General features: G+C 42.5%; 2 protein-coding genes across 2 annotated transcripts; one reads left to right on the top strand and one right to left on the bottom strand.

Moving 5' to 3' along the window:
- Positions 1-775: 775 nt before the first annotated feature.
- On the bottom strand, positions 776-4,989 carry LOC5508546 (rho-related GTP-binding protein RhoA-A). The gene is made up of 3 exons (XM_001629062.3): positions 4,873-4,989; positions 3,531-3,707; positions 776-3,063 (listed from the first exon to the last, which is right to left on the bottom strand). Exons 1-3 carry the CDS (start codon positions 4,873-4,875, stop codon positions 2,605-2,607), a joined length of 639 nt encoding a protein of 212 aa, XP_001629112.2. The 5' UTR covers positions 4,876-4,989; the 3' UTR covers positions 776-2,604.
- A 109-nt stretch (positions 4,990-5,098) lies between these two features.
- On the top strand, positions 5,099-14,582 carry LOC5508544 (glutamate receptor ionotropic, NMDA 3B). The gene is made up of 6 exons (XM_048721066.1): positions 5,099-5,444; positions 8,203-10,396; positions 10,650-11,248; positions 12,170-13,112; positions 13,666-13,829; positions 14,095-14,582. The coding sequence occupies exons 2-6, from the start codon at positions 10,028-10,030 to the stop codon at positions 14,546-14,548; spliced, it is 2,529 nt and encodes an 842-aa protein (XP_048577023.1). The 5' UTR covers positions 5,099-5,444; positions 8,203-10,027; the 3' UTR covers positions 14,549-14,582.
- Positions 14,583-14,955: the final 373 nt, after the last annotated feature.

The raw sequence follows: 14,955 nt of genomic DNA, 5'->3' as shown, positions 1-14,955 counted from the left end.
GTTTTTCATCGAGAAGTCTAGTCGATTCACCAAATCTAACTCATAATTTTTCCATGCAATCATCGACCCTAATAAAAGCTGTAAACTCTTTAAATCAACTAAAAACTATATGAACCTACAGAAAATGATGCTCTATTTGCCCCGGGTTGAAGGGGGCTGTCGTCCTATATTCTAGAGCATTAAATTTTGGCCAACTGCTACCCTTAGGGGGTATTAAAGATTTTTTCTGATTCTGCTATCTCTTAGGGTATAAAGTTCGACCAAATCCTATCCCTTAGTTGATGTTGAACGGTTTTTCCGATTCTCCTATCTCTTAGGATTGAAAATTCCTCTGACCACACCCAATTTGTTATCTATTTTGCCGACGATCACCCCCGTCTGCTTCTCGTAGTCCTTTATCAGCTTACAAACATACGTCTCATAATGTATTTGGGGCAACGCCCGTTAATCAAAGAGGAAAAGGTGGCAAATATAAAATAATTGAATGTAAAAAAACAATTAAGTATATTTTTTTTGCTGGGGGTGGGGGTGGGGGTGAAAAGGGTGCTTCTGTTTGCATCCCAGGGTATAACTTATTACATAATAACGCCTCAAGCAGAATAAACGCCCTCATCGACGCGGTAGATGCATGTCTGTATAAAAACAAGATGCTGGTGGTTCTGAATGATAAAAAAATATGAATATCTAATGTTCCATCAACTAAGAGACCCCCCTAGGAAAATACAAAATGATATAAACATTTTGTTAGCATTATACAGTCATCATTAGAATCGAATTAGAATCTAAGGAATAATCATATGATTTTATTTTTATTTTCTTCTTGCCTGACATTTTCTCACGGGACAGTGAATAAATATCGCGATTCAGAAATACTGTAATACTAGACCGGGATTATTTGCTATAAGTTGACAGAAGTAAAGCATTCGATAGTTTAGAAAATTAAGTAAAACTTAACATCTAAATTCAGATCTTATTTTATCTACTATCAAATACTATTTGGTAGGGGCTAAATTTCACGAATAATTATGTATATTTTATACAAAAGATTTGTTCAAGCGTATTCTGTAGCTTGTTAAGACTATAGCCAACCAAGTCAGGCTGGGAAAACTAACTTAGAGTTTTAACTTTAGAAAAAAATGTTTAGATAAAAAAACTTAGGATTTTTCAACTACCAAGGCTAGAAAGGTGTATTACTGCTTTCATTGATTCACATATATTTTATAGAACTATGATACATGGTACTTTATACAAATTGATTTTATCATATCTTCAAAGCTTCTTATATCCTTCTAATAATACTTAAAAAAATGCACTGTCTGCACAGTCTGGTGTCGCTACTACTAAAAGATAGGAGGGAGGATGCTTGTGTCGCTACTACTAAAAGATAGGAGGGAGGATGCTTGTGTCGCTACTACTAGAAGATAGGAGGGAGGATGCTTGTGTCGCTACTACTAGAAGATAGGAGGGAGGATGCTTGTGTCGCTACTACTAGAAGATAGGAGGGAGGATGCTTGTGTCGCTACTACTAAAAGATAGGAGGGAGGATGCTTGTGTCGCTACTACTAAAAGATAGGAGGGAGGATGCTTGTGTCGCTACTACTAGAAGATAGGAGGGAGGATGCTTGTGTCGCTACTACTAGAAGATAGGAGGGAGGATGCTTGTGTCGCTACTACTAGAAGATAGGAGGGAGGATGCTTGTGTCGCTACTACTAAAAGATAGGAGGGAGGATGCTTGTGTCGCTACTACTAGAAGACAGGAGGGAGGATGCTTGTGTCGCTACTACTAAAAGATAGGAGGGAGGATGCTTGTGTCGCTACTACTAGAAGACAGGAGGGAGGGTGCTTGTGTCGCTACTACTAGAAGACAGGAGGGAGGATGCTTGTGTCGCTACTACTAGAAGACAGGAGGGAGGATGCTTGTGTCGCTACTACTAAAAGATAGGAGGGAGGATGCTTGTGTCGCTACTACTAGAAGACAGGAGGGAGGATGCTTGTGTCGCTACTACTAGAAGACAGGAGGGAGGATGCTTGTGTCGCTACTACTAGAAGACAGGAGGGAGGATGCTTGTGTCGCTACTACTAGAAGACAGGAGGGAGGATGCTTGTGTCGCTACTACTAAAAGATAGGAGGGAGGATGCTTGTGTCGCTACTACTAAAAGATAGGAGGGAGGATGCTTGTGTCGCTACTACTAAAAGATAGGAGGGAGGATGCTTGTGTCGCTACTACTAAAAGATAGGAGGGAGGATGCTTGTGTCGCTACTACTAAAAGATAGGAGGGAGGATGCTTGTGTCGCTACTACTAAAAGATAGGAGGGAGGATGCTTGTGTCGCTACTACTAAAAGACAGGAGGGAGGATGCTTGTGTCGCTACTACTAAAAGATAGGAGGGAGGATGCTTGTGTCGCTACTACTAAAAGATAGGAGGGAGGATGCTTGTGTCGCTACTACTAAAAGATAGGAGGGAGGATGCTTGTGTCGCTACTACTAAAAGATAGGAGGGAGGATGTTTGTGTCAGCTGTATTTTTCGATGTCTAATACAACACTGTCTATGATGGTGCTGTACACAGATCCAAGTAGATATTCTGCACATCACCTATCTCTTAGTGTCTAACACAACACTGTCTATGATGGCGCTGTACACAGGTCCCAGATAGTGAGATATTCTGCATATCACTATTAACATTATGATTACTTCTACTACTGTCATGCCGGGACAGTTTGTGTAAACATTTGCAAATAAAACATTTTAGTTCATTCAAACCTTCTCCAGTCTTTGCTGATATCCTAAATTGATGTTCATACTCAGTCTTAGGAAACATTTCCTTGACACGAAGATCTGTTTCAAGTCTTCTATAATTTGGAAGGTCCATTTTGTTTGCAACAAGAACAATCTTTGCAGCAGGTGCATTGACTTGTGCTGACTGAGTGCACTCTTTGACCTGTGCCAAAGAGTCTGGAAGATCAAGACTATACACAACCAAGACCACTTTGCTGTTGCTGTAATGGTTACGAGTTAGAGACTCGTATTCCTCCATTCCAAGGGTATCCCATAAATGTATCTGCAAGCAATAAAACAGATTACGAATTCCGCATGTAGGCAAGGGATGGTGGGCTGAAAGCGGCAAAACAGATTACAGATTGGGCCTGCAGTCTGGGAGGCAGGGGGGGGAGGCAGGGGTGCGTAGGCATTGCAAATTTTGTATTTTTAAATGGAATCTTTTAAAGAAGGGTTGTCATGTTTTAGAACTTGTTTGTTGTGGGACCCAGCTACCAGTGACTCCCAAGACAAATGCTTTTGTTAACTTTATATTGTTGCCTCATGGCCCGAATCTACCAAGTTTGCTTTGCTTACTTCTTGCATAGTTTCTTATTGTTTTTATTTTAGCTTCTACCACTCATTATAGGTGTTGAATATAATTCTGGTTTGTATATTAGTTTGTGGCCATTATTCAATGTCCAAAGTATAGCAGGGTGTTGGTGCAACAGGGGGGAACTCCGAGCAGCCAAAGAGGGGATAAGATGGTACCTTTAACTTTTTATTGCAAATGCACACTAAAGGTATGAAGCACTGATCAATGTGATGAAGAGACTGTTCTTCTTCAGGAAACTCATCTGTGGATAGTCTGGTATAGATGGATGTCTTCCCAACACCCATCTTGCCACATAAAGCAATCTTGTAGACCTCATCTTCTGGGCCTGCCATCTTTAAAAATGGAGGAAAAAAACCCTTAAAATGGAATATACTAACTTCTTATTAGCCGAGCTTGAGGTCTGTTAGGAGAAATGTCAGACCATCCAGTGTTGTTTTCAACATTGTTACAAGCACCATGATTTAAGTCAATGACTTTTTGGGCTATTTGCACCTTTGGCCAAATACAAGGTGATGTTTATGGAAACAATAAGAAAAAAAGTCCAGATACAGAAAAAACAGCCTGCCAGTCCGGGAGATGGGAAAATATTGCCTGCTTATTCAGTCAATCAGAGCGCCCATACTATTGTAGCGATATAATAAAATATTATATTTGGTATTTTTAAAGAGCCTTTTCCTGATTTGGAAAGCAATTTAAATTATTTAATTGGATTTTGGTAAATGAAGTACAAAACATTTTTACATAGCTATTTTGAGAATTTATCACATTGCTTGTATGGCAATATTAAACTAAAACAACAACAAAGGTGTGGCTGAGAAGGGCTCTTTAATCAATTGACGAACAATAACAATTATGCCTGAATAGAAATAATAGGGTTGCCGAGCCACAAAGGTCCTGAGAAAATCACATCATTTTACTTTAAATTTGGGAGTAATACCAATTCAAAAAAAGTCAAAATTGTGGCTTTTGAATGGTCATTTATTTCAATAGATGACAGATAGAGTCAATTTCTATTGATTAGTTTTAACACTCTGATCGATTACCTGTTTTAGAATCACTTTATAGGCTTAATAGTTTTAGAAAAACTATTATTTTTGTAAACAGTCGCATGCGTAAATTGATTGCATACTAAGACTCATTACTTAGGGCGCTTTTTTTCCCTATCATTCTGGAATGGGAATGGTTGGTAGAGAATGTTCAGAATGGCATTCGAGTCATTCTGCTACAGGTAGAAGAATGGATGGGATTTCCTTTATTCCATTCCGGAATGGGAACGCGGGATAAACGAACGCACGCTTTTTCTATTCTAATCATTCTAATTCCAGAATCACGAGTAAAACAAACGCACCCTTATTAGTATAGTTGCACATTGATTTCAAGCTATCTGTAGGTTCCTATCAAAACGTACAACACCCCTCTCTTTAAAAAGTAAGAAAAGTAAGCAAGTTAAGAATAAATAAATAAATAATAGAACAAGTATGTGCACTCAACACTTACCATTATAACCTATAATTTACATGAAGACTTTCCATGCAGAAATCTCAATAATCAAGAGCAATTTTGCAATATTTATTCGACTTCGGGGACTTTATAACTAGTCCCAGCCTCCATTTATAGACCACCACAGGAAACCCACATAAAATATAATTTTATTCAATACTGCTTTTGCCACTAAGAAAAAAGCTTCAAAATTCATACATTGCACAATTATGACCTCGTATTCTTCTAGAATCCTTGTTCAGTTTATTGTCAAAAAATAGAATTTAGTAATCTAATCATCTGAAAATCCACAGGTCCCCCAAGCACCCCACTTAAACCTCGCACGCACCAATATGGCGACTGGTGTGGAGAATCGACCGTATAGCAGGCAGTCCAGCTTGGAATCCTCCGCGAACCACACCAAAGTGCCATTGTATAAAGTGGTGTTCGCAGGTTTCAGAGGTGTTGGAAAAACGTCATTGTTTCTGCGCATTCGGGACGAGAAGTTTTATGGTAAAGAATCGAGAGATATGACTCCAGACATTTGCGTTAAAGAAGTTGTTGTTGCTGAAACGGGAGAGATGGTCAAGGTACGACTGCTAGTTCGTTATAATGATTTGATTAAGTTGCATACACTTAAAGCACACTTATATTTCTTTTTTATTCATTTCTCAAATTTTTATTATAGAATTAAATAAATCGAAAAATCGATATCAATCAATGGAAACTGTTTGTTTAGTACTTAAGCTTATATTGAATGCTATTGGTCAGTCAATGACTAGTTGAGAGTCACACGAAGCTGGTTATAGCTGATTCAATTGATTGACAATCAATTCCCCTCTCCCTCTGCTTTCCAGACATTCAATAAAATCGATAATCAATAGCAATCAATTGAATGATTAACAAATAAATAACCAATCGACTACTAATGTAGCTGTGAATTTTAGTTTCCAATAGCCTACCTGTAGGCTTTAGATGCTGTTTTCTGTGAGAAAAACCCCCAAAATCTCGAAATCATAGTTCGTGGCCGCCATCTTGGATTTGAGTGACAAAAGATGAGAGGCGCCATTGGGTGGGGTCCTCCCCACCCTCCCCCCGGCTAATGTTTGAATGTTCGGCCTTCAAAAATGATTGGGATGATTTCCTGGGCTTCCTAAAAATGCATGCAGATGTCAATGTCAGACCCCAAAGGTTGGTTCCTAGAAAGAAGGTTAGCACTAACTCAGGAATAAATACAGCTATCTCGACTTTTGATTGCATAAAAAGGGTGTTTATCCCTGGGTTAGCGTTAACCTGCTTTCTAGGAACCCGATCCAGGCCAACAAAGAAAATAGTTTGGTCAGAATTATGATGTTAAGCCAGAATGAAAACATGAATCGGGTTAGTGCTTACCCCTCCCCCCATGGGTCAGTGCCCTCCTCCCTCCCCCCCCCCCCAACATCCATGGATTAGTTTTTCCTCCCCCACAGGCCAGTGCCCCCTCCCTCCTATCTACTCCCATGGATCAGTTCCTTCCCCTTACCCCAATGGGTCAGTGCCCCCCCCCCCCCCACTCCCATGGGTCACTGCCATTCTCTCTCCCCCCTACCCCCATGGATTAGTGCTTTCTACCCCCCTACCCCAATGGTTCAGTGACCTCCCCCTCACTTTCATGGGTCAGTGCCATTCTCTCTCCCCCCCTACCCCCATGGATTAGTGCTTTCTACCCCCCCCCCTACCCCGATGGTTCAGTGACCTCCCCCTCACTTTCATGGGTCAGTGCCGTTCTCTCCCCCCCTACCCCCATGGATCAGTGCTTTCTCTCCCCCCCCTACCCCGATGGTTCAGTGACCTCCCCCTCACTTTCATGGGTCAGTGCCGTTTTCCCTCCCCCCTACCCCCATGGATCAGTGCTTTCTATCCCCCCCCTACCCCCATGGATCAGTGCTTTCTATCCTCCCTACCACCATGGATCAGTGCTTTCTATCCCCCCCTACCCCCATGGATCAGTGCTTTCTATCCCCCCTTTTCCCCCATGGATCAGTGCTTTCTATCCCCCCCCCTACCCCCATGGATCAGTGCTTTCTATCCCCCCTACCCCCATGGATCAGTGCTTTCTATCCCCCCCTACCCCCATGGATCAGTGCTTTCTATCCCCCCCTTCCCCCATGGATCAGTGCTTTCTATCCCCCCCTACCCCCATGTATCAGTGCTATCTATCCCCCCACCTACCCCCATGCATCAGTGCTTTCTATCCCCCCCTACCCCCATGGATCAGTGCTTTCTATCCCCCCCCTACCCCCATGGATCAGTGCTTTCTATCCCCCCCCCTACCCCCATGGATCAGTGCTTTCTATCCCCCCCTACCCCCATGGATCAGTGCTTCCTATCCCCCCTACCACCATGGATCAGTGCTTTCTATCCCCCCCTTCCCCCATGGATCAGTACTTTCTATCCCCCCCTACCCCCATGGATCAGTGCTTTCTATCCCCCCCCAACCCCCATGTATCAGTGCTTTCTATCCCCCCCCCTACCTCCATGGATCAGTGCGTTCTACCCCCCCCCCCTTCCCCCATGGATCAGTGCTTTCTATCCCCCCCTACCCCCATGGATCAGTGCTTTCTATCCCCCCCCTACCCCCATGGATCAGTGCTTTCTATCCCCCCCTACCCCCATGGATCAGTGCTTTCTATCCCCCCCTACCCCCATGGATCAGTGCTTTCTATCCCCTCTACCTCCATGGATCAGTGCTTTCTATCCCCCTACCCCCATGGATCAGTGCTTTCTATCCCCCCCTTCCCCCATGGATCAGTGCTTTCTATGCCCCCTACCCCCATGGATCAGTGCTTTCTATCCCCCCTAACCCCATGGATCAGTGCTTTCTATCCCCCCCCCCTACCCCCATGGATCAGTGCTTTCTATCCCCCCTACCCCCATGGATCAGTGCTTTCTATCCCCCCTACCCCCATGGATCAGTGCTTTCTATCCCCCCTACCCCCATGGATCAGTGCTTTTTATCCCCCCCCCCTTCCCCCAAGGATCAGTGCTTTCTATCCCCCCCCTACCCCCATGGATCAGTGCTTTCTATCCCCCCTTCCCTTATGGATCAGTGCTTTCTATCCCCCCTTCCCTTATGGATCAGTGCTTTCTATCCCCCCTTCCCCCATGGATCAGTGCTTTCTACCCCCCCCCCCCCTACCCCCATGGATCAGTGCTTTCTACCCCCCCCCCCCCCACACACACACACACCCCTTCCTACCCCCATGGATCAGTGCCTCCTCCCTTCTCCCCAACCCTTATGGACCTGTACCTTTTTTCATCTTCAAGCCTGCACACCATGGTTTTTCTGACACTAATCCTTCTTTGTAGATCCAGTTTTGGGACACTGCGGGTATGGATGAGCGTCACACGCTCACACGCAGTCATTATGTAGGGAGCGCAGTGGTACTTTATGTCTACAGCTCTGATGATATGAACTCAGCTGATGAACTTAAGTGGTATCTTATCGATGCAAGCCAGCACGCTGCAGGGGCCAAGAGAATTTTTATCAGGAGTAAATGTGACCTCGATGAGCAGAGCACAAACAAAGATGAAATTATGAATAAGTTTGACAAGCAGGGGTATGCAGTTTTAGGGACCATTGACACTTCTTCAAAGACTGGAGATGGCGTTGAACATTTACTGCAGACTGTTGCAAAATACCTGGTAAACCATGCAAAGCCTATCAAGAAAGAAGACAAATTCAAGGATTACTATAATCCACCTACCCCTAAACCAACATGTTGCTAATAAGAATTGTGGCTTGGACTCATTATTCATACACTATTCATTGACAAGAGATCAAAGGGGCATGTAATGAGTTTGTGTTAATTTTAAATAATTGTATGGCTATTTTGGCCTATTCTATTCATGGCACGGAGACTCAGCAGTCTTTCCCTAAAGTCAAATCCAAAGAAAGAAAGTGCTGGATCCCTAAGCATGTTCAAATAGTGGTTAGATGGGAGGGAAAAGTCCACTATACCTAAGAGGAAGTATGAGAAAGACCCAAAAATCAACTGCATTGATCAAATAAAAATTCTATTAAACAGTGGTAGATACAAACAATAGATACAAACAATGCAGGAATCGACGACACGAACGAGTGGTTCATTGGCACTCTTCTTTTTCATTTCTTACAAATTCTAAGCTTTTATTACATTATAACAATTTTTATCTTGACATCTGACGGGTTACAAAGTCCGTATTAACGTGCAAGCTGTAAATCTAAGAATAAATATATTTTTTATGCATTTTATCTCTTTCCCCCCTTTCGGTTGCTACGCAACTACTCGAGAACTGAGATCGGCATGGGACTTGTCTACTTATAATGGGACAGTTGGCTCCAGGGTAAGCAGCCAATTTTCCGTCGATTGCTTGGTGCTTTTAGAGGAGAAATATCTTTATAAGGGAGGAGCAGAGGCGAGGGAAATAGAAACAGTGCGTGTTACATATAAAACCAATCCTTTCAATTGGACCTTGCATGTTAACACGTCTTTGTTTTTATTGTTTTCAAGTATAGTGTCCACAATAATATCAGATCTTTCCCATCATTTCCCTCTCCGTTTGATTCACCCACATTAACCGTGAGCCAGGCTTTTCAAAGACCAATTCTATTTAGAAAGGATAGAATATTACAAAAAAATCAACGCATTTGGCAATATTTGAAGAAAAAAAACAAAAACAAAACAAAAACGCGTTGTTACAATGACTATTTGAGTAGGTCATTACCGCCCAACTAGTTGCTCTTTGTTCTTTGATTCTCGATCGTTGCGCTCCCCCGCGGCTAAAAAAACAGCGATTAAAAAATTTTCTTGCTTCAAAATCTAAACGTAAGAAGTTATAAAATCTTTAATGCAGTTGTCTTGGCTTGAAAACGGACGTCGCTAATACTACGGCTTCCGTTTGACAGAAACTGATGAATAACCGAGAAATCATAATTAACTACAAAATTACTTATTCCAAATCTAATTCTTATTAAACACAAACAAAAGATTATACTATACAAATGAGAATGGAGGGAAATGAAATTAAAGCGAACATGCGAATGGGCAAATAACGAGAAGGGATTTTCACATTAATATACGAGTCGTAATTTGAAGATTGGAATTGCTAAAAAATTCCTATCACATTCAATCACAATTTAAAGCTTTCAAGAATGGAACCCCCAAAGTTTGTTTTTTGCGTGAATTTTGTACTTTTCTCGCTATTTTTGCCGCTGTATTCAAAAGTGATTATAATTGGAGGAATATTTGGATCAAACTTTTCAAAGTCAATCTTCCAAGACGCTGTGGAAGAACTCAATTCTAAGAGTAACGGGACGGCCCACGTCTTCTTTGAGTCTAGAATAGCTGAGATAAATACTAATGGGAGTCTTTTGGAAAATGTCGAACGCTTTTGTCGAGAAATCGAAAGTGAAGTGCATGTTGTGGTCTCCAGGGGAGAAAACGGAGAGAGGATATTTTCAAGCGCCGCATTACATGGATTGAATGTGCCAGTTTTTGATATTTCGCCTGACCTGAAAACGGTAAGTAAATGTCTTCTAATATACAAAAATAAAGCAATGGAAAGAAATTTGTGTTAGAATTTAGAGGATAGGATTCAGATGATATGCAGAAATTGACTGTCAACCAAATTTATTTTTCCACCTGTTCTTAAGTGATTCACTTTACCATTCAATACATATGGTTGCAAAAATATTTTTATCAACTATCTCCGTATTCGTCAGGTGTGTTTTAGCCGTTGACTCATCTTTTGATATTCCTTTCTTCAATTTGTAGAACTCTCCGGCCCTGTCGCTGCCCTCGCTGTCATCCCGCCTAGCTTACGCAATTCCACACGTCTTTCAGAAAATTCAGTGGAAGCGATTTGCTGTCATTACCACAAACTCTTGGCAAAGCGCAGAATTTCTTTCCTTCCTTCATCAAACAGCAGGAAAAAGCAGTCTTGATATTATAAAAACCGAGCAATTAGGCAATAAGCCAGTGAGAGACTTGTTGAAAAACTTGCTGGATGCGCGGGTCAATATAATAGTTCTGTTTATTGACGATATCTCTGACTGGAAAAATATTCAACCTTCAGCAAATAACCTGGAAATGACTATTGCTAGCTTTGCGTGGATAATCGTCACAGTAACTCGACTAGAAGTTATTAAAGTAACGGAGAAACTTCCCAGTCTAACATTTATAGTGCAACCATCGCAAAACAAATCGACAGACGCCCAACGAGAAAAAAAGAATATGGTTTTTTTTTTGGAGTTTGTGAAGGATATATTGAACCATACTGGCAAAATCAATCAGCGAATCGCAGCATCGAATGCGTGCCATGTCACGTATTCAGAAGAAGACGGCAGACTCGACGTGAATGCTAATACGTACAGGTGAGTGAATATGATCCTAGAGGTGACTGGGTGAGGATCTCCTTGAATTTCCTCTTTCTCTTTCCTACTTTTGTGGTTGTATAAATAACCACACATTTGCACTCATCTAATATTGCTTCTAGTCCTCCTCATTGTCTCTTCCTGTCTTTTTAACTTGTCTGACATTCTCTCTTCCTGTCTTTTTTAACTTGTCTGACATTCTCTCTTCCTGTCTTTTTTAACTTGTCTGACATTCTCTCTTCCTGTCTTTTTAACTTGTCTGACATTGTCTCTTTCAGCCTTTTCTATTTTGTCTGACATTCTCTCTTTCTGTCTTTTTTAACTTGTCTGACATTCTCTCTTCCTGTCTTTTTAACTTGTCTGACATTCTCTCTTCCTGTCTTTTTAACTTGTCTGACATTCTCTCTTCCTGTCTTTTTTTAACTTGTCTGACATATCTCACTTCCTGTCTTTTTTAACTTGTCTGACATTCTCACTTCCTGTCTTTTTAACTTGTCTGACATTCTCTCTTCCTGTCTTTTTTAACTTGTCTGACATTCTCACTTCCTGTCTTTTTTAACTTGTCTGACATTCTCTCTTCCTATCTTTTTTAACTTGTCTGACATTCTCTCTTCCTGTCTTTTTAACTTGTCTGACATTCTCTCTTCCTGTCTTTTTAACTTGTCTGACATTCTCTCTTCCTGTCTTTTTTAACTTGTCTGATCGTCAGTTTCTTCCCAAATCCGTGATCGATCTTTTTCGTCCAATTCTTATTTCTTTTTATTGATGCTCTCCAACCTATATTGTTCTCCTTCCCCTTCCTTTATTATTTTGCGTTTCCACCGCCATCAAATAAACGTGCAAACACCTAAATAAAAGCTGTTACTGCATAATTAATGTGATGTTGTACTTTAATCGTGTTTTTGCTATTCCGTCTCCAAGAAACACCAAAGTCATGCTGAACAATCGCTATGGAAACCAACTCTACGTCAGCAACCTCGATCTTATGATAGCAAGACATGATGTCGAGGCTAGAACGTCACTGTACAATCTTGGTGAGTGGCGAGGCGGTGAGCTAGTGTTCAATGAAAGCGCTTTCCGCAAAATCAGGCCGTACATCCCAGAGGATGTCTCTGTCCTGCCTACTTTACGAGTTGCTATCGTCGAGTACGTGCCTTGGGTGATGCTAAGCAAAAACGTCTCAGACTGTTTGGGTTTGTCACGAGTTTGTGAGAGGAAATACAAGGCCCTTAATAGAACAGAGAAATACTGCATTTATGGCATCGCAGTTGATCTTATGATCATTATAGAAAGCCGGCTGGGTGTGAGGTTTGAGTATTATTATATCGAGGATGGAAATTTCGGGATCTTTAACAAGAGGACTGGACACTGGAATGGGATTGTCGAGGATTTGATGCACAACGAGGCAGACATGGGAGTAGGCTTGGCTATTACCCACGAGAGAGCAAAAGTCATAGACTTCGCCGAACCCAACTCGAAGATCGGTCTCGCTATAATTGTCAAGATAAATAACGCTGAGCACCAGGAGCCGAATGACGTCTTCAAATTCCTCCTGCCTTTCGACCTCAACGCCTGGCTGTGCGTCCTTGGGATAGTGCACTTGTTTATTGTCCTCATCTGGGGCACAGAGAAGGCTCTTCACCGTAATGTCCCCTTCTTCGAGATCGCCATGTACTTAATTAGCATCGCACTCGGCCGTGATACTGGGAATGACATGAGGCCGCAGAGCATGACGGGACGGTGGCTGAGTACGGTGTTTAGTTTTATCTCGCTTGTGGTGGTCGCAGCATACTCGGCCAACCTTGCCGCGTATTACATCGTGGACAAGACCAACCTCCCTATATCGGGCATCTTGGACCCCAAGGTAAGGGAATCACATTACACCGCCCTCCCTATATCGGGCATTTTGGACCCCAAGGTAAGGGAATCACATTACACCACTCTCCCCATATCGGGCATTTTGGACCCCAAGGTAAGGGAATCACATTACACCACCCTCCCCATATCGGGCAACTTGGATACAAGGGTAGGGGAATCACATTACACCGCCCTCCCTATATCGGGCATTTTGGACCCCAAGGTAAGGGAATCACATTACACCGCCCTCCCTATATCGGGCATATTGGACCCCAAGGTAAGGGAATCACATAACACCACCCTCCCTATATCGGGCATATTGGACCCCAAGGTAAGGGAATCACATTACACCACTCTCCCTATATTGGGCATTTTGGACCCCAAGGTAAGGGAATCACATTACACCACCCTCCCCATATCGGGCATTTTGGACCCCAAGGTAAGGGAATCACATTACACCACTATCCCCATATCGGGCAACTTGGATACAAGGGTAAGGGAATCACATTACACCGTGATTGTCCATCTTTAAAAGATACTAAAGTATGTGATGTTTTCAGCTGACTGCACCAAATACCGGCTTGACTTACTCTACAACAAAAAATTCTCGGAATGAGATCTACTTCAGGGACCACAGGGATCCCAGAATAGCTGAAATGTACAAAGAGATCAAGAAACATCAAGTGAAAGGCTCCGTTCATGGTGTCGATATGGTCAAGAAAGGGTACGAATTTTACACAAATTTGACACAATTTTACTTTGGTCATACCATATATATACCATTTTACATTTATAGTTTCCTACAGAGTTGAATTTTTTAATTGAGCTGTTTGACCTGTTCATCGCAAGTGCATAGTAGACTCCCTAGCTGGCTTATAGAACCCTTTTATTTCTGTATTGTAGTGTGCTTCGAGCTATTTTACTCCAGTAGTCAGGCTATAAAGCAGGCTACATAGTTGGTTAACAGAGCCTATTATTTTCCATCTCAGCGAACTGACAGGCTACATAGGAGAGCGACCTTCGCTTGAATACGCCGTCTACATAGATCCAGAATGCCAGTTGGCTCTCGCTGGTTCACAAGAACTCGGTATCACCAGCTGGGCTTTCGCATTCCCCAGGGGGTCCCACTGGAAAGACAAGGTCTCGAAAGAAGTGCTGACTCTCCAAGAACAGTCCCTGATAGAACAGCTCTATGATAACTGGATGGGCCGCATTATTTGTAAGAAGAAAAAGGGTTTTAACGTGATGAAAGCGAGCGACCTTGGAGGCTTGTGGCTCATAGAGGGGGTGCTTATCATGATAAGCCTTCTCTGTACGATAGTGGTTATTATCTACAGATACAGGGGTAGATCTAAGCGAGTAACGAGCTGGGAATTTGAGAGCGATGGGAGTTTTGGAGAGGGCAATAATGTGATTACTAAGAGCACGAGTATGTACTGGTAATAATTATAATAATATTATAAATGATGATGACGATGATGAAGATCATCATTACAGGGCCAGGGGGTGGCGCACTGGGGGTATGTGCCCCACCTCCCTCCCCTCCCCCAATCTTACGTGGCTTGGTACAGCTCTGCATTATAATAATGAATGAGCGGGAGGCTGTCCGTGAAGAAAGCATGAGCATGTACTGGTAGCATGTACTGGTAGCATGTGCTGGTAGCATGTACTGGCAGCATGTACTGGTAGCATGTAATGGTAGCATGTGCTGGTAGCATGTGCTGGTAGCATGTACTGGCAGCATGTACTGGTAGCATGTAATGGTAGCATGTGCTGGTAGCATGTGCTGGTAGCATGTGCTGGTAGCATGTACTGGCAGCATGTACTGGTAGCATGTACTCGTAGCATGT

This window comes from Nematostella vectensis, chromosome 13 (genome assembly GCF_932526225.1).
Source record: "Nematostella vectensis chromosome 13, jaNemVect1.1, whole genome shotgun sequence".
Lineage (NCBI taxonomy): Eukaryota > Metazoa > Cnidaria > Anthozoa > Actiniaria > Edwardsiidae > Nematostella > Nematostella vectensis.
This window is presented reverse-complemented; position numbering and strand designations above follow the sequence as displayed.

What these genes read in the sequence shown, in the direction of transcription:
- LOC5508544 (XM_048721066.1), top strand. Translation starts at nt 10,028, where the DNA reads ATGGAACCCCCAAAGTTTGTTTTTTGCGTGAATTTTGTACTTTTCTCG. An exon ending in CGGGCATCTTGGACCCCAAG is followed by an intron (nt 13,113 to 13,665) that starts GTAAGGGAATCA and finishes TGATGTTTTCAG; the next exon opens with CTGACTGCACCAAATACCGG. An exon ending in GTCGATATGGTCAAGAAAGG is followed by an intron (nt 13,830 to 14,094) that starts GTACGAATTTTA and finishes TTTCCATCTCAG; the next exon opens with CGAACTGACAGGCTACATAG.
- LOC5508546 (XM_001629062.3), bottom strand. An exon ending in TTTGCAATAAAAAGTTAAAG is followed by an intron (nt 3,064 to 3,530) that starts GTACCATCTTAT and finishes TATTGCTTGCAG; the next exon opens with ATACATTTATGGGATACCCT.